Genomic DNA, 20112 nt, shown 5'->3' on the forward strand with positions numbered 1-20112 from the left:
CCCTTGGGGCACAGGGAGGGCCTTTGGGGCACAGGGAGGGCCTTTAGGGGTCCGGGGGGCAGTTGGGGGCCTGGGGGACATTTGGGGACCGGTGGAGGACCTTTGGGACCCCGTTGGTCCTTTGGGAGCTCGATGGGCCTTTGGGGGGCCCGGGGAGGACCTTTGGGGGTCGGGGTGGGCCTTTGGGGGCGCGGGGGGCCCTTGGGGCGCGGGGGGGGCCTTGGCGCCCCGGGGGCGTCCGTCGGGGTGGGGGTAGGAGGATTGGAACCCTTTGGGGTTGGGTTAGAGGACCTCACAACACTGTTCAAATGAAACTTGTGTATTATAACGACCACAGAGTTTCACCATTAAATTCTCTTCTAAAATCTCTTCAAAAATCATCTTTTAAAATGTCTCTAACTGTTTCGCCGAAATAGTTCCATAACCTGTCTAAAACAGTTTCGCCCAAATAATCCCTAAACGTAATTCAGCGTGTTCCTTTTGTTTTTGGCATCTCTGCGCTAATACATTTCAAATTAATAAGAAACCTGATTCCCGCGCTAAAACAATTCATCGCTAAGATGCTTCTTGGAGAATTGTTTCCATGGCCTTTGGCTATTAATATCCTTTGGAGTTCGACCAAAAGCGTTGTTTCCGAGGCAAAGACATTAATGAGATGGATCTATTCCTGGAGAATCGTTTCTATGTGAAAATTTTTAAAGTCTGACAGATGATGTCATTGGTTGATTGATCTGTCAAGAAAGGGGAATTAATTTGTTGTTCCTAAGGGGAATTATTGATTCACGATAGGTGAATTGAGGTCGACAGCACAGGTGTTCCAAGGTCGATGTTGTTGTTGTTGTAAGTGCACGCTCTTAGCGAATGTCAAGGTCGATGTGGTTGTTGTTGACACATTGGAAAAAGAGGTCATTGACTGATTACGCAATCTTTCTGCCTGGGGAGGCTATGCCCATTTTTGGAGTGCAAAAAAGTTATAGGTGGCAGCAGGGGTGTCGCGTGGGGCCTTTAGGGTCACTTCTACTTAAAAGCCATTTTCTGTTTCGATTTTTCGGCCATAGGATATTATAAGCCCATCTGATAAGTGCTTTAATATTTTCGGTTGTAATATTGTGCTTAATGAAAAAAAGTCTGTAAAAATGTGGAAAATTGGCTTCTAAAAGCTCAGTAATTAGGCTATTTTTGTACCAAAGCTGTCCTCACTGATTGAATACATAAAAAAATGAACAAAATAGTTTTACTTAGGTGAAATCCTTTGACAGTTTGGATATCTACACTTGTCTCATTCTCCCATTGCGCATTCTTTCACGCAAAACTGACAAAAAAAAAACAAACCATTTTTAGATAGTCTTTTAAGCATAACTGTACATGTGCATTATCTACTATGAATTGTAGCTATTCAGTGTTGTAATTTTGAAACTTTCTGTTCCAAATAATACTGGCGTTGGTCGAACTTGTAAAGCTATTTTTTTTCTCCTTCTTCTAATTTTGTCTTGTCTTTCTCTCCCCTTTCCCGCCCCCCCCCCCCCTCTCTCTCTCAGCCTCCCTCTCTCTATTTGTCTATATAATATCTCCTCAGCTTTGACTATGTATCCGTGTACAGACCTTTCAGATCGGTATACTCTACTTTTTCTTTCATGAAGTTTCTGACCTGGTTTTTGAGCTTCTTTTAAAATTATTTGAGTTATCAATTTTAATGACAATCGTATGTCTGAAATTTCATTAGTTAAGCAGCCTAATATCTTCGTTTGAAGAGCTCCCATTTTCCTTTTCTCTTGGAGTTTTCCAAAGGGATTTCTCTTGGAAATTGCTTTAGAAAGTTTAACGATCCACTAAAGGCCGGATAACTATAGAGCATGTCTCAGATTTATGGCTTTTATTGGGACATTCATTTTTATGTAAAACTTAGGAACTGATTGTCGTCATTTCATACATTTTTCTAATGTCTTTGTCTTGTTCGATGAGGAAGATTTTAAGCAGTTAAGTTTTAGAAGGCTGAAAAACTCTTATGGACGTTGGAATATTTCGTAATGAACATGAGCAATGCTTGAATTATAGCTATGTTAAATGTAGTGATTGTACCTTTAAAAATTAAACGTGTTCTATTCAGAATAAAGTAGTTATTTTCATTGCTGAAATAAAAATAATCGCACCGTGCTTATCTATGGAATAAATCATTTCTAAGCATTAGAACTCTCTCTATGCAATGGACTGATGAAAGTAGAGGCATCTAATAGCTACTCAGTGCAGCTAAATTATGCATGTTTATCATCTAAATGATCTTAGATAAGCGATTATGTAATATTTATGTACCTTAGCTAGAACCGTGCTATATAAAGACAAATATATAGCCTATATAGTTACATAAAGGTCCAATCCTTATTTTGAATCTTATAGAGGACACTAGAATTTTCAATTTTCAACCAAATGAGTCCTCTCGGAGCTTTCTACAACAACTGCTTCCATATGAAGTGGTGGGTGTAAAAAACAATAATATATTGAAGCCGTATTGCTATTTACTTAAGCAGCGTTGTTGTACTGCCTATGATGTAAAACCAATAATTTTACTTGGATATAAGCAGTTAAGTGTGTCATATCTCCTCTGATGTTTGTCTTGATTTAAATATTTAATTTAAATCAGAAGCAACGAAGAAACGCTCTTGCGTTGCCGGTAGTAAAGAATAGTCACTACTTCTTATGGAGCAGATGGTCTTAGAACTTCGAAAGGAGCTCATTAGATTAGAGATTGAAAGTTCTAGTGCCCTTTTTAGAATCAAGAGTGTTTGGAGGGCAACCAGCTTCCTTTCCATTTTGTTCAAATTAGTCGCAAAATAAATATGGTTCTGGGAATGAGGAGGTCGTGGGTTTTTTAAGTCCTGTAGTAGTACAGTGGGATCTATGCTTGGAAAAACTGGACCCAGACATGACCCTGACCGGTTCTGGGGTGCGTTTCATAAACGATGTAATTTGAAAATTGTTTAACCATATGTTTTATAAAGGAAAAGGGAGGTGTGTGTAGTATCTCAGTAACAGTTAAGAGTATGTAGTTGAAATTTTCGGGAAATTTCGAGGGGGGTGCTGAACTAAATCAAGACATCGCTTATATCCAGGCTGTAAAAAGGCGTTATGAGAACCTAATGACCATTTTTCGACCATTCAGTAGGCTGTTATTGCTGGTGAATAAATGAAAACTAAATGAAAAATGGTGAAAAAGTATTGTCAACGTCAAGACAACTTGCTCTTCTCCAGTGCTGTCAGTCTATTTTTATGAAAATAACAAAGGCAGAAAATTATTGTATCAAATATGCTCCTAAGTACTGTTCCGTGACCATCAAGCAGGCCAATAATAAAAAGGGAAAAATAGAAAAAAGAAAAAAATTGAGACGCTTCAGTGCTATATAACACTTTTTGTGAATTTTGAAATGGGGAACTGTGAATCTTCGGCTATGGGTTTATAGCTATGGCTATTCCAACTTAGTACTTTTGTCGATCAGAAGCCATTTGAAAGGTGTTCAGCATCCCTTTTTGTAATGCTAAAAAAAATTTCTTTGATTATAAAACATTTTAAAGTAGGATCCAGTCACCTTTGCATTTCCAAATAAGTATTGACTAAAGAATTTTCATCAGCATAGAGCTCCTTCAAAAAGTTTTTTTTATTATTATTTGAAAAAAACTACGTTTTCTAAAGAGTTAAAGAGGCTGAGTTACAAGGTCGAACCTTAAAACGTACAGGGATTAGGAGGCACAGTTGGGGGGCTACCACCCCCAAACCCCCCGCTTTCGCAGCCTTTAAATATAAAAAAAAATTTCTTTAAACTGAAAGTAAGGAGCGACATTAAAACTTAAAAAGAACAGAAATTATTCCGTATATGAAAGAGGCTGTGCCCTCCTCAACGCCTCGCTCTTTACGCTAAAGTTTGACTTTCTCACAACTCTTTTTTTAAACAATAAAAACTTTAGCGTAAAGAGCGAGGCGTTGAGGAGGGCACAGCCTCTGACAACGTTAAAGGGGGGCTGTGGTGGGAGGGTCCAAACTTCCGGCCCAGTTTACCCCATGAAGATAAAGTCGGAGGAGGATGAAATTTTGCAAGTTTCTTAGTTTGAGCTTGGGCTACAAAATGCAATTACCGCCGTCTCTCTGCGACCTCTAGGACCTGAAATCGCTTAACATTGTGGTGGGTCGCCTCTTTATAGAGGCACAAGTGTGCCTCCTTGATGGGCCGTGGCTCCTACAGTTGTAACAATTATGTTAAAACGATGTGACAAAAGTGAAAGGGTTTGTACAACATGACGTTACTTACTTACTTTCTCGCATGCTGACCAATAGTCTGCGTAGCGCAGGTACTGATATCCTTATTTTCTGCCTTCAGCCGGGAGTGCATTGCGTTGTTGGGGGCAAATCATCTGACGCCTCCCGTCCTGAGCTTACGGAGTTAAACCATTAGCCCACGTCCCAAACCAAATAACCAAATGACGAGTTATAAATAATTCTTTTTACAACAAAAAAAAACAAAATTTGAATTCAAGATTCATTTTGCTGTAAAAAGTATTGACAATATACGATGGTTTGGGTTTTTGAAGATTCATAAACAAACTTATCGGTTAAACAAAAAAAAACAGTAAAACTAGTTTAAAAAAAATATGTCATAACTGATGGAGAACCTTCCGTCTTGTGACTGAAAGTCAGCAAATGCCTCATCGGAGTTTCCGATGCGTTTGCGACTACGATGAGACAATTAGAATGTCAGCACAATGCTCATGAAGAACGTTATTACCCAACAGGACGCTTACAAGATGAAATGCTTACTAAGTTCAAAATGTTATATTTTACATCCAAAACAAACGGATTCATTTTCAAAATATCACGAGATTCTTTTGACAGCATAATGACTCTTTGAAGCAGGAAAAAGATCGGAAAAGGATGGAACATACATCCTTAAGTTAAGGAGACTAAAGTTCAAACAAGAAAAGCTTTTTTTTTACATCGAAGTATAATAATCGACCGTTTGATTTCCTCTATTTACTTTCTACTACATCTTTCTGGCTGAAATGGGAAACTTAAATTTCATTTACTAAGAGCAGTATGTCATCACTCTTTTCCATGTTGCAACAGCTGCTGCTACAACAATGTGGTTACACATTGCTTACTTAGGATATATATTGCCTAAAGTCTGCGACGAAAGGAAGAAGACAATGTCAGTTCTCCCCTTTCCATTTTAGCTCTATTGATCTATGTTTCTGTAATCAACGTTTTTTCAGGCCTGTACTTTAATGAACAATATTCAGCAGCTGAGAGTGCAATTGGAGAAAATGTTTGAACAGATGGGTGGAAACAGCCTCGAAGAAGACGCTGCTAATATATTAAAGGACCTCCAAAAAAGCCTTAATGACGTTCTTGATGAGCTTGCACAAATGTTTGCAAAAAGGTAACATTGCATACTTTTGGCTGATATCACTGGTTGATGTTTGATGTGCTGGTAAAATCTTTTTTAGGCCTATGGTCTTAGAACTAACTGTTAAATAAATATGATATAGGTCATTCTTTTTTTTAACTTCTTTTTCTAGCGTGGTCGCTTTCGATCAGCTACACAGGACCTGCTAAACCTTTTTGTAGAGCTTAAGAATTGGAGACGGCGTCTGAAAATATTGGCTCCTGGTCATCATGGCTGTAACAACGTCCTTTAAAAAATGTTTGAAAGAACATTGACTTTCCATATCGTAATTAACACATTAGTGCTGACTTTGCGAAAGCAATGGAAAGGGATGGAAAACAAAATCATAGAACCTTTAGAGTGTGATCAAACGACCTCAAATTGAGAGTCCTAGTATTTTAAGGGCCTAAACTCGTTGGAAGGTAACTTAGTTCCCCTTCAATGCTTCACGTGCCCCGGGCACCTTCACGCCCGCACGAAGCGCCTAATCAAAATTAAATAGAGCCATTTTAATTAAAACGGTCGAAAGGCCCAAAAATGTGCCATCACGGTAAGATGAAACATTTGATTCCTTTGACAGAGACCTGAATTAGGAAGATAGCCCGTGTAATACAAAGACTTCATTGACTGAAAGAAATTTTTATACGTCACAGCTTATTGTAATCCTTGTGTGAAAAGGTATATTCACCTTATTGTACCTTTTGTGAAAAGGTATATTCACAAAACAAAAAGAAAAATCAGACAACAAATACAAGGCAGTGGTCCCCAAAGGCTCTTTAGCATGTAATGTAATGGTAATATACACATATTATTTAAGTACTAACTCATAAACAAATAAGAGACAAATCGAGAGGAAGAGAGAGATAGAGAGATAGTGGGTAACATTTCAGCAACTTATAAGACTTTATTCTGATCACTCAGCGAAAACTAGACCGTCTCTAATGAAAGCCGAAAATTTTAAAGCTCATAGAGGAAAGGTATGATAAGTAATAACAAACCAAAATTTGTACAGAAACCCAAGAAAAATTGTGTAAATCTTTCGAAGGTGTCAAAAGATTGCTATTCTCGAGCTGAATCAGGAAAGATATTACATATTACATGACACACAACTAAAGGACCAACTCGAAATTGGCTGTTTAAGTAAGCGGAATTTGGATGTTCTAAGAGATATGAATGTGAGTAGAGATTGTTATAAGGTTTTTAGAATTTTAAAATACTTTTTTAAAAATAGTAAAGGCTGCACAGCTGTCATGCACAAACGCAGGAGTCGGATATTTTTTACTCATTCTCATAAAATATCGCCATAATTGCAAAATTTTCCATAATTTTGCCATACTTACAATATTTTGCATAATTGTTTGTAATGTGCATTTCTTAACTAATTCTGTGTGCCTTTTTGACGATTTTGCTTTAACGAAAAGTTTTTTTTCTATTTTTAGAGTTTTTCATTATTTAAAGTGTTATTGTAGCTTCATTTTTTATTTCTAGAATATTAGAATCTTTCAAAAATTCAACAACTTCGGTTCTTAATCCTTGCGTTTTTTATAGCCACCCCGTTTCTACATTCCATGGGACTTTTAGTTCATGTATGTTTGGTTGTAGTTTATGTATTTTGGAATTTTTTTCCGATTTTCTTCCTTCTAATATCAGATTTAGGACTGAACGCATCCACTGATTTTATAGCCAGATCTCCTGTGCAGTTTGTTTTCTTCTTTCAAGTGCTTTTCGTTCCTTTCTATGCCTTGTTCATGCTGTGTTTAGAACTGAACATTTACATCTGTTGACATATACTGATAAAGCATGCAAAGATCCCTTCCTTTGAAGAAGGGTTCTTTAAATGCAGAACAAATTTTGATGAAAGCTAGGATATAAAGAAACAATCTCCGAATATTGTTTTGCTCAAGGGAATATATGTAAAGCAAAATATTGTCTTTTAAATGATGATTTGTAAATACTTCTGTGTTAAAAGTTTGGCTGGAACGTCTTGGTGTTTTTCTATTCAACCACTTTTACCCCCGGGCCTCATTACAGTTACAAAGGGTGATAAAATCAAAATAACAGATGTCTACAGATTCATTGATGAATCCCGTTCATATTATATAATATGGTCAATCTAAACTAATTTTAGGGGCTACCTTAAACAAATTGCAAGAGTTTTGATTTGGGTGTCATTCGAACCGGAAAAAAAATTTATTCAACATATAAAAATCGGCCAAAATTGGGAGAGGTGAAATTGAAATAGCGACTTAAGAAAATTAACTTGCACTTTTAAAAAGTCGTTGATAGGAAAATCTGGTACATAGATGACGAATATGAATTTAGTTATGTATTTTTACCATCCCTGAGATTTTTGCCCCTCCCCCAACACACACACGAGATGAAGCGTATATTAATATACGTTGGATATTAATATACGCTTCATCCACGGAGGAAACTTCATCCAAGAGGCCGCATCCACGCAGAGAAAATTTACACATCCTACGCCGAAATGCTAGGAAAAAGTTGCTTCCTAGTATCTTGCATATTCAGCCCACCCCCCCCCCCCCCCGGAATCTTCAATATTCTTCAACGCTCTTGGTGAGAAATTATTCAATAAATACGGGGATGCGCAAGAACAAGCTGACCCATTTTGCCAACATTCGAGTTTGAAAGAAATTATAAGCAGGCCGCTTACTGATCAATTTTGGCTTCTAGTTAACTTTTTAGTTACATTCAAGATCCAAAGTAGGTTTTGCCAAGCTGAAATCAGAGCATAGCTAAATAATGCAAGGATATGATGGATATGTTTTACTGTGAGCCATCTAAAGTAAGGATACATTTTATTGTAAATAAATGCTGTATCTCTACTAGAATGATTGTGATGTACGGGGGATAACTGTAACTTTATAAATATACGAACGGCATGACAATAATGTTTTGTGAATCTGTCAAAAGCGTCTGAAGAGATTGGTATTATTCATACTCTAAAGCAATCAGCTTCTAATGCATATGAAATCTGGTTTTACATAGGAGAGGTCGGGGTTGAACGGGACACTCCCAATTACTCAGACACCATCTGGTGAAAAATTCTATAAAATTTAAAAAGAGTGCCGTCTGACCCTTAGGTCTCAAGGATTAATTCCTAGTTTAGTTGATTGATCCTTTCAAAAGTAAAACTGGAAAAACCACTTTGGGTAGGTCAATTTTTTCTGGCACATTTGACCTTTATCGTAACCTTTGACTAGCCGTTGTGGTGGAAGTTCATGAAGATTGTTGCTGCAGGAGGACCTGGAAGTAGTGTTGCAAAAGCAGTGGTTAGACTTGGAGGATTCTACACCCTCAAGAGTTTTGCCGGCGCTATTGGATTTTGATGAATAGTTCTGGACTGAAAGAAGTCTTTGAACCGATGGTCACTTCTGATACAGTTCCTCATGTTCTAAGTGGTAATACTATTTCTCGAGCAATACGAGCTCTTACCATTGTAGAGGCAACACTTCACTCGATTCTGACAAAGTAACTTGTAGAAGAGGATTCAGATGCAGAACTTGAAATGAATGCAGAACTTGCATTGAATACGGTTGAGCTAAGTGAAATCAAAGACCAACATGAGAAAGTAATGGATGGACGAATTCTCTTGAACATATCTCCTAGTCTTCAAGCCTCATGAAAGTCAAACCTTCTTTGTTGGCTCTTAAATCAGAGCGAAGTCACGAGACTCGAAAAGTAAAACTGTGGATGCATTTCATTATATGGTGGCCTTTCTTCGAAATATCGTCAGAGATGAACGTACAGGTCAATGGATTAAATTTCCGACATGCTCCTTTACCTCGAAGCAGCTGGTCACGACAACTAAATGAAGTCAGCAAGGCTGCACCTCCAGCAGATAAATAGACTTGAACACACAAGCCCAACACTTTTCCAGTCTTTCAAAAAGGGCTTGCACGTTGCGAAAGCCGCAGTCTAAAAACAACAACTGGATTGACGAGAGGTAGAGGAATGACGGAAGTACAGAGACTTTAGTGGGTAATGGGACGTCCAGTCTGTACTCAAGTTAGTCTTTGATGCAAGAAATGACGGATGTTTCATATCGCACAAGCGGCCAACAAAAAGAGTCTGGTATTTCAAGGCAGCAGAGGCACTACCAAGACACACAAACATTTATTGAATTTTTCAAGCAGTCGTCTCCTTTTGAGGGTGGTCCGCAGTTGCTTCGAAGCCTTGCTACTGGGATGACTGCTGCAGAAAATATGAACGCCGGCAAAGCAGTGGAGGTTTGGAAGAAGATTCTTGATAATTAGACAGTTTAGACAATTTATTTCAACACAAATAAAATCACAACTCGATAACACAATCACAGATCCCAAAAAGGCTCTATGATCTGTAAAGTACCATTCTTGACGGAATGGTAGGGAAATATTTGAAGAAGCATTTGTTCAAATTGAGGGATCAGGCATGTCTTTCCGACGGCAATGCAAAACATGGGGAAGAAATTCACCATTGCTGTATCATTTGCTGTATTCATTGCTGTATCAGCGTCTTCTAACTGTATCCAAAAGACTGAATATGGACGAAGAATCTTCATTTGAATATGAACTTTACTCTTATCCCGCTTCGCTTTTTAATTATTCTGGTACGTTCCGAAAGCCTAATAAACCAGAGCTAGCAAAATCTATCAAATGACTTTCAGAAATTGATACTATTGGGGAAAATCTTGGTCTGATTGGCACATATATCTTAGACGGGGGCGATTTGCTTCACAGGATTCCCTGGTTGAAGAAAGAAACATATTCAGAGATCTTAGACCGATACTGGAACTACGTTTTGGCCAAATATCCAGACACCATTATTGTCTTTGATGGCTACGTCATTACTGCTTTGACAAGTGATATTACTCATCTTAAGCAAAATCGTGTCACTGGAGAGGAAGTACCGATTAGCCCAGAAATGAGACTGATAACCAAAATGAGGAGTTTCTTTGGTGCAAAAAGAATAAAGCCCGTTTCGTCAATGCACTTTCTGATTATTGACGAAGCAAAGGTCTTAGAACCATCCAAGCTAAAGCTGATGTTGACTTGCTTATTGTGCTTACAGCAGATGAGTGTCCGAAGACTTGGGACACTTTTGTTATCGGTGACGATACCAACTTGTTGGTGCTGTTACTTTATCATTGTATTCCTGAGCACCACAAGGTCTACCTGCACAACGAGCCTAAGGTAACCACTTTAGGTGCAACTTGGGACATCAAAGCCATTGTTAAGAAGATTGGGACTTAAACCTGCAAACTGCTTCCTTTTGCTCATACAATTCCTGGCTGTAACACAAATTCCCGTCTACATGGACTGGGAAAAGGGGTTGCGCTTAAATGGCTGAGAGACAGTGAACAGTTTAGGGAAAATGGATCAACGTTTTCTCGAATTGATACTTCGAATGAAGAGATTAAAGCAGTGGGAGAGAATGCACTTCCTATATTGTACAGTGGAAAATCTACTGACAATCTTGACAGTTACCGACGCCGAGTATTTCAGCAGATAATAGCAACATCTACAAATTTCTTCCATCCCCAAGATCTATCTCCAACTTTAGCAGCAGCGAAATTTCACTGTTTCCGAACCTATCTTCAAATACAAAATTGCATTGGGATCACAGCCCTCCCTTGGTCCTGGGAATTGGGGATGGAGACTCCAGAACAGCATGCTGTACCCTATCCTCCCTGATCTTTAAAAAGTACCAAAGACAATTTTCATCATCGGGAAGAGTGGCCGTAAAGGGTCATGTGGTTCTGACTTGTGCAGCTGTCATTGAAATGGCATTGAATGTGACATTACTTGTAAATCTTGCGAAGGAGCTGGTATCTCTAATGCTCAGGTCCAAATTGAGTAAGACATGTGATTAATTAAATAAATGTAATGAATCTCCAATCCTTTTGCAATTTCAAATTATCTGTGATATTTTGTTCAAACTAAAATCAATGATTTAGTTAGTTGTGAGAAGATGCTTTTTGGATTATAAGAATTTGGGGTTGTCACGTTTAGGGTGGAGGGTAGGGGGTTTGACTTGGACACGACTTCTATTCTGCATTAGCAGTCTAATTTTTTTCTGTATGAATTTAAATTCACGTAATGTTGCTCTCAGACCTATATCGACCCTTAATTTATGGACGGGAGGGGGGGACGACAAAACTTGAGCGTTCAAAACAAAAACAAAGTGTATATTCGTGATCTATGTACCGGATTTACCTATTACCGTCTTTCTATACGTACAAATTAATTTGTTTCAAAAAGTCGTCATTTTAGAAGAAAATCAGAAAAATGGTCGATTTCACCTCGTCGATTTTGGCCGATTTTTATACGTTTTAGACAAATTTTTCCTGTTCGAATGGTGTACCAAAATCAAAACTGTTGCAATTTGTTTGAGGTTAAATTTGTTGATTGACTGTACTAATATTGCTTTAAACATTGCGTAGCTATAAAGATTAAAATTTATGATCAACCAATTAGAAGGGGGGAAAGACCAAAAATACAATCCGTCAGGTAGTGATTCCGATCTAACAGGCATACGGTTCAAATACGTAGTTTTTAGTTCACGCTCTCAATTGAAGTATAGTGTTTTGTTTTTTTTTTCGTTTATTTTCAGTCTAATGGTCGTTTTTCTTTTAGTCCAGGGTTCCGATTATTTCTGTTTTTCATTTTATGTTTTTTGTTTTCTGTTACAATTGTTGGATTTTTTAGTTTTTGCAGTTATCTAACTACTTTTTTTCTAAAAAAAGACAATAGGTCAATTCCCAAAAATTGGCGGGATACAGATGCTTTAGGGTTACCCATCAATGAAATTTAAACGGGTTTAGAATTCCATAAACATTTATCGAATAGTCAGTAAAAGCTATTTCTTTCCAGCATGGTCCATTATGTCAAGGACGTGTATGAGCCTTTGGCCCTCGCCTCTTTCCTCTTAAAAGAAGGATTAAAAATTAAATGCTGTGCCTGCTTTTTTTGTGTTTTATTTTATCATATTTTATTAGTGATTATTTTTTTAAGGAAAATTAATCTTTTTCTTGAGATAATTTCTATCAGAGACATTCCTCAAATATTTACATGTCTACTGAAGGAAGAGAGAAAGCAAATTAAATGGTTCTTTATTGTAAACTTTGTAATTCAATGCGTGTCTTCTAAAGACAATCAGTTGTTGGACACTGTTGCCAGCGGCAACGGAAAATTATAGTGAAGAAATGGAAAATTTATAAGAACGAATTTCCCTCAATCACTTTCTTCGATCCCCCCTATTGAGAGAAAAATGTCATTTAAAATGTAATGCCCTTGGCTATCAAAAACACGATAAAGTTTCATGACATGATGTTGTAATAAGTAAAAAAGGAAACAAATAGCTTATAAAAATATCTGGTCTCATAGATATGTAAAAGGATTGACCTAGGGGGGGGGGGTTAATATCTCTCGGCCCATTGAATTGTGCCAAGTATTTGGATCTTGTACAACGGTACAAGATCCAGGGACATCGTACCTGACAGAGCTCCAGGGGGAGTGTGGGTTTATTGACCCCCTTATTCTCGCCTTGGTCAAAACTTGAGAGATTTAATAGCATATTAAGTGTTCTAGAACTACCACCGAAAGTTCTTTCTACTGCTTTTATAGAATATTAATTAAAAAAACTTTTTTCCACTTTTTCCATGTTTTTACTTTTATAACTTTAATAAATTAAATAATATTAACATTTTGATTACTAAATATCAGTATATGTATTTTAAAGTGAAAATGCACATTCATTTGTATTTTTTTCAGTAAAGTGTAAATTTTGTTCTGGCCTTGGGAAGGCATAGGGGTTTTGCGCCCAACTTATGTTAATTTCTGCTCGTTTTGAGTTTGACTCGGTTATTTATTGCAATTTCTGTTCGTTTTGGGTTTCGTTTATTTATCGATGCTGATTTGTGGTAGATTTCACGCTTGGTAGAATATTTGATTTTATTTTTGCTAATTTTTTGTTTAATGGTGTTCTTTACTTTTCTTTGAAAAAATTATTTTGTGGAAAAAGTTTTTTTAATTAATTTCTGTTCGTTTTATATTGACATAGTCTTTTCAGGGAAAAAGAAAATAATACTTTAATTCTTTTGGTTTTTAAGACTTTATAGTTTGGCCTGTTATTTGTATTCTGGAGAAAAATTTTCAGCAATTTTTAACAACATACACCCTTTTAAAAATCTAGGCACAAACAGTACTGTTTAATTTAGTTTCATACCTCCTCTAGTTGACCTGAAATGGAAAACTTGATACCATTCGCAAAAAAATCTGTTTACTTTCTTTGATAGCTTGGATACACTTGCGCTATTTTGATTTGGTTAAGTTTTTAGGGCAGAAGTTGCGCAGAAAGTTTAAAAACAATATCCTCAGTCATTCTTGGGATACCGCTGAGATGACTTATTCGGAATTGTCATTAACACAGTGCATTTTGATTTAATCGTAAGGCAACCTTTAGTTTTTAAACATAATGGGCAAATGGGAGTTTGGGCGTAGGAGGGTGGGAGTGGGAGGGGGATTAGTTGCTCTCCAATCACTTTCGACTATTAAAAAGGACATCAGCCCTTTCTATTTTCAATCGAATTAGCCCTTTTCGAAGTTCCTACGACAACTCCTTCGATACGAAGTGCCCTGGTCTAAACAACAACAACAACAACAAAATAGATTATACCCACATCGATCTTTACTACAAAAATGGCAAGCCTTCCAATCACTTTCCACTATTAAAAAGGGCACTAGGCCTTTCGATTGCCAATCGAATGAGCCCCTTTTTGAAACGACAACACTTTCTATAAACACCTTATATGCTCCCAGGGCATAAATTACAACCCTTATCTAAGGTCTGTTAGGGTGGTTGTCATCCTCTAAGACCTAATTTCCAGAACTTTCAACTACGTTAAAAAAAATGGCTATATCAAAATTTTAATTGGATGTGTTTGGGGAAATGGTGGGCGTGAGAGGGGAGTCGCTCTCCAATCACTTTCAACTATTAAAAATGGCCCTAGCCCTTTCAATTTCCAATCAAATGAGCCCTTTTGAAGTTTCTACGACAAAACTTTCAATAAAAATCTTTCTACTACGTTGAACAAAATGGCTATCTGAAAATTTTGATTGGATGTGTTTGGAGGAATGGTGGGTGTGACAGGGGGGTTAGTTACCCTCCAATAACTTTTGACTATTAAAAAGGGCACAAGCCGTCTCAATTTCCAATTAAATGAGCCCCTTTTGAAGTTTTACGCCAACTCTATCTGTAAAAACCTTATATGTCCCAGGGCAGAACTTAGAACCTTTGCCCTTGGGGCTCTGGGGGGTTTGTCATCCTTAAATATATAATTTCCAGAACTTTCAACTACGTTGAACAAAATGGATATCTCAAAATTTTGATTGGATGTGTTTGTGAAAATGGCGGGCGTGAGAGGGCCGTTAGTCGCTCTCCGATCACTTTCAACTATTAAAAAAGGCACTAGCCCTTTCAATTTACAATTGAATGAGCCCTTTTGAAGTTTCTATGAGAAGGCCTTCAAAAAAACCTTATATGCCCCAGGGCATAACTAACAACCCCTGTCCTGAAGGCTGTGGGGGGGGGGGGGGTTGTCATCCTTAAATACCTAATTTCCAAAACTTTCAACTACGTTGAATAAAATGGCTATCTAAAAATTTGGATTGGGTGTGTATCGGGAAAAAATGGGCGTGAGAGGGGGTTAGTTGCCCTCAAATCACTTTTGAATATTAAAAAGGGCACTAGCCCTTTGAATTTCAAATCGAATGAGCCCTTTTTCAAGTTTCTACGACAAAGATTTCAATAAAAACCTTATAAGCCCCCAGGGCATAACTTATTACCCTTGCCCTGAAGACTGGGGGGGAGTGTCCTGCTCAAAGGTATAATTTCCTGAACTTTGAACTGCGTGGAACAAAATGGCTATCTCAACATTTTCATTGGATGTGTTTGGGGAAATGGTGGACGTGTACAGGGTGTTAGTTGCTTTCCAGTCACTTTCGACTATTAGAAAGGCCACTAGCCATTTCAAATTCCAATCGGATGAGCCCTTTTGAAGTTTCTACGACAACGCTTTCTATAAAAACCTTATATGCCCCCAGGGCATAATTTATAACCCTTACACTGAGGGCTGTGGGGCGTTGTCATCCTCAAAGACCTTATTTCCAGAACTTAAAACTACGTTGAATAAAATGGCTATCTCAAAGTTTTAATTAGATGTGTTTGGGAAAAAGGTTTAGTTCCCCTCCAATCACTTTTTACTATCAAAGAGGGCACTAGCCCTTTTAATTTCCAATCGAATGAGTCTTTTTTGAAGTTTCTATGACAACGCCTTCTATAAAAAAAAACCTTATATGCCCCCAGGGCATAACTTACAACCCTTGCCCTGAGGGCTCTGGTGGGATTGTCCTCCTCAAAAACATAATTTCAATCTGGAAATCAACTACGCTGAACAAAATGGCTCTCTCAAAATTTTGATTGGATATGTTTCGGTAAATGGTGGGCGCGAAAGGGGTGTTAGTGACCTTCCAATCACTTTCGACTATTAAAAAGAGCACAAGCCACTCCAAGTTCCAATTGAATGAACCCTTTTCGAAGTCTCTACGACAACTTCTTCGATACGAAGTGCCCTGCTCTAAAGGAAAAAATTAGTAAATAAACATTGTGCCAACATCGTTCTTATATGCCCCCAGGGTATAACTTAAAACCCTTGCCCTGAGGGTTGTGGGGGAGTGTCCTCCTCAAAGACATATTTTCTATCTGGAAATCAACTACGCTGAACAAAATGACTATATATAAATTTTGATTGGATGTGTTTGGGGGAATGATGGGCGCGGGGGGGCGGGGCTAGTTGCCCTCCAATCACTTTCGACTATTAAAAAGGGCACTAGCCACTCTGATTTCCAATCGAATGAGCCTGTTTTGAAGTTTCTACGACAACTCTTTCGATACGAAGTGCCCTGGTATGGAAAAAAATAAATAATGCATAGTCCCAACATCGTTCTTTACTTAGGTAGCGCGGTCGTGCTGCCTATGATTTCTACAACAACTTTCTACATAAACCTTATAATGCCCCCAGGGCATAGCTTACAACCCTTGCACTGAGGGCTCTGAGGGGTTTATCATCCTAAAAGACCTAATTTCCAGAACTTTCGACTACGTTGAACAAAATGGATATCTCAAAATATTGATTGGATGTGTTTGGGAAAATGGTGGGCGTTAGTCGCTATCAAATCACTTTCAACTATTAAAAAAGGCACTAGCCCTTTCAATTTCCAATTGAATGAGCCCTTTTGAAGTTTCTACGACAACGCTTTCGTAGAAACTTTATATGCCCCCACGGCATAACTTACAGCCTTTGCCCTGAGGGCTGTGAGGGGGGAGGTTGTCATCCTTAAAGACCTAATTTCCAAAACTTTCAACTACGTTGAATAAAATGGCTATCTAAAAATTTTGATTGGATGTCTTTGGGGAAAAGGTGGGCGTGAGAGGGGGGTATGTTGCCCTCCAATCACTTTAGACTATTAAAAGGGAAATAGCCCTTTGAATCTCCAATTAAATTAGCTATTTTTCAAGTTTCTACTACAAAGATTTCAATAAAAACCTTATATGTCCCCAGGGCATAACTTATAACCCTTGCCCTCAAGACATTGAGGGGACTGTCCTGCTCAAAGGTATAATTTCCTGAACTTTGAACATCGTGGGACAAATTGGCTATCTCGAAATTTGTATTGGATGTGTTTGGGGAAATGGTGGGCGTAGAAGGGGTGTTAGTTGCCTTCCAATCACTTTCGACTATAAAAAAGGGCACTAGCCATTTCAATTTCCAATCGAATGAACCCTTTTTGAAGTTTCTTCGACAACGCGTTCCACAAAAACCTTATATGCCCCCAGGGCATAACTTACAACCCTTGCCCTGAGGGCTGGGGGGGGAGGTTGTCATCCTCACTGACCTAATTTCCAGAACTTAAAATTACGCTGCATAAAATTGCTATCTCAAATTTTGATTGGATGTGTTTGGGGAAAAGATGGGCGTGACAGGGGGGTTAGTTGCCCTCCAATCATTTTTGACTATGAAAAAGAGCATTAGCCCTTTGAATTTCCAATCGAATGAGCCTCTTTTGAAGTGTCTACGAAAACGCCTTTTATAAAAGCCTTATACGCCCCCAGGGCATAACTTACAACACTTGCCCTGAAGGCTGTGGGGGAGTGTCCTCAAAAACATAGTTTCTATATGGAAATCAACTACGCTGAACAGAATGGCCATTTCAAAATTTTGATTAGATGGGTTTCGGGAAATGGTGGGCGTGGAAGGGGTGTTAGTCGCCTTCCAATCACTTTCGACTATTAAAATGGGGCACAAGCCACTCCAATTTCCAATTCAATGAGCCCTTTTCGAAGTTTCTACGATAAGTTCTTTGATACGAAGTGCCCTGCTCTAAAGGAAAAAAATATATTAAATAATACATTGTGCCAACATCGTTCTTATATGCCCCCAGGGCATAACTGGAAACCCTTGCCCTGAGGGTTGTGGGGGAGTGTCCTCCTTAAAAATATATTTTCTATCTGGAAATCAATGTTTTTGGGGGAATGATTGGCGGGGGGGGGGGAGGGGCCCTCCAATCACTTTCGACTATTAAAAAGGGCACTAGCCACTCCGATTTCCAATCGAATGAGCTCTTTTTGAAGTTTTTCGACAACTCCTGCGATACGCAGTGCCCTGGTATGGAAAACAAAAAACAGAAAAAAAAAATAATACGTTGTGCCAACATCGTTCTTTACCTTGGCAGCGCGACTGCGCTGCCTATGATGGTTCTTAATATAAAACTCAGTTTTATTAAACGATAATTTACTTGTACAAATATTATTCTCTCGGATAAGTCGCTTTCTCTCCCCCCCCCCCACAAACAAGGTGTTTCAACTTAATTATTTTTTTCTCACTATATTAAGCACCTCCTATAATGTTTTTTTTTGAAGCAAGTCATTTTGTTTCCTTGGAAAACAATATCAGGATTTGACATTTAAGAAAATAAACTTTTCTTACACTTTTCTAAGAATGAAGAATGTTAAATAGTTACAAAGCAAATCAATCATTTTTGAAGGCCTATTTAATTTTTTATCAAGCAGTTCGTGGTAATGAACTGTAAATAAGGAGTGACCTGGCTCAATGGTAACTGAAACTATAGAAAACGGTTATTTGATACCAACAGATACATCAATAGAATTAGATTTCAATGCTGATTTCAAATATATAACTTTTATAAAGTTTAGAGCTATCCATCAAAAGTTACGTCCCTGAGAAAATTTGGCTGATTTTCGAAAAAAAGGGGGAAAGACCCCTAAAAGTTATAGAACCTTAATGAAAATCACACCATCATATTCAGCGTATCAGATAACCCTACTGTAGAGGTTTCAAGCTCCTATCTAAAAAAATTTGTAATTTTCAATTTTTTGCCATAAGAAAGATCACGGTTGCTTTTTTTTTTTTTTTTTTTTTTTTTTTTTTTTTTTCCCAGGCGTGATCGAATCGACCCAGTGGTTCTAGAATATCGAGAGATGGCTTATTCGAAAGTAAATTAAAAGTTCCAGTGCACTTTTTAAGTGACCAAAAAAAATGAAAGGCAACTAGGACCCCTCCCACGCTCATTTGTTTCCCAAAGTCACCCCATCAAAATTTTGAGGTAGCCATTTTGTTCAACATGGTCGAAAATATGATAAAAATGTCTTTTAGGATGACTTGATCCCCCAAAGTCCCCAGGGGGAGGGCTGAAAGTTATGAACTTTACTCAATGTTAACATATAGTATTGGTTATTGGGAAGTATACAGACTTTTTCAGAGGAGATTTTTTCTGGTAGGTGGGGGAAGGAGAGGGTCGGGGGCTATATGGAAGGATCTTTCCATGAAGGAAGTTTTCATGGGGGAAGGGAAATTGCCATGAAGGGGGCGCCGGACTTGCCAGCATTATTTATTGGTTATTGGGAAGTATACAACCATTTTCAGGAAGGATTTTTTCTGGAGGGGGGGGCTAGAGGAGGGGATTACTCTGGAGAATCTGTCCGTGGAGGATGTTTCTTTGGGGTAAGGGACATTTCTATGAAGGGGCGCCGGATTTCCAAGCATTATTTAAAAAACGATCAGAAATTAAATAAAAAAAAACAAGTTTTTTCAACTGAAATGTATGAAGGAATATTAGAACTTAAAACGAACAGAAATTATAACGTATGTGAGGGGGTTCTCCCCCAAGTCAATACCTCGCTCTTTACGCAACAGTTTTTTTTAGTGCTTTCAAAAGAGTTATCTATTCTAATTAAACGGCCTTTGTGATTCAGGGTTTTGTGAATCAAATTTTTTTTTAACTTTTAACGTAAAGAGCGTGGTATTGACTAAGGGGAGAACCCCTTTATATAAGTAATAACATATACGTAATAAAAAAAAAACAAGTGATACGGCTCAATAGTAATCGAAACTTTTAAAAATGAAATTTTGATGTCAATAAATGTATCAAAAGAATGTGTGTATAATGCTGATTCTAAATATATAAATTTTATTAAGTTTAGTATTACTCATCAAAGGCTACGAGCCTGAGAAAATTTACTCGATTTTTTAAAGAGGGGGAAACATCCCCTACAAGTGAAAGAATTTTAATGAAAATCACACCGTCAGATTCAGCGTATCAGAAAA

The 20112-nt window shown here is 37.9% G+C and overlaps 1 protein-coding gene across 1 annotated transcript in view; it reads left to right on the forward strand.

The window, feature by feature from the left end:
* Positions 1 to 20112, forward strand: part of LOC148948631 (protein unc-13 homolog B-like) — a 72902-nt gene that overhangs the window by 7931 nt on the left and 44859 nt on the right. The window contains exon 2 of the mRNA XM_089094983.1: positions 5257 to 5423. Coding sequence (XP_088951109.1) covers positions 5257 to 5423 — 167 coding nt within the window. The remainder of the gene's footprint in view (positions 1 to 5256; positions 5424 to 20112) is intronic.

This window comes from Artemia sp. Qi Xiang Cuo, chromosome 9 (genome assembly GCF_049724085.1).
Source record: "Artemia sp. Qi Xiang Cuo chromosome 9, ASM4972408v1, whole genome shotgun sequence".
NCBI lineage: Eukaryota > Metazoa > Arthropoda > Branchiopoda > Anostraca > Artemiidae > Artemia > Artemia sp. Qi Xiang Cuo.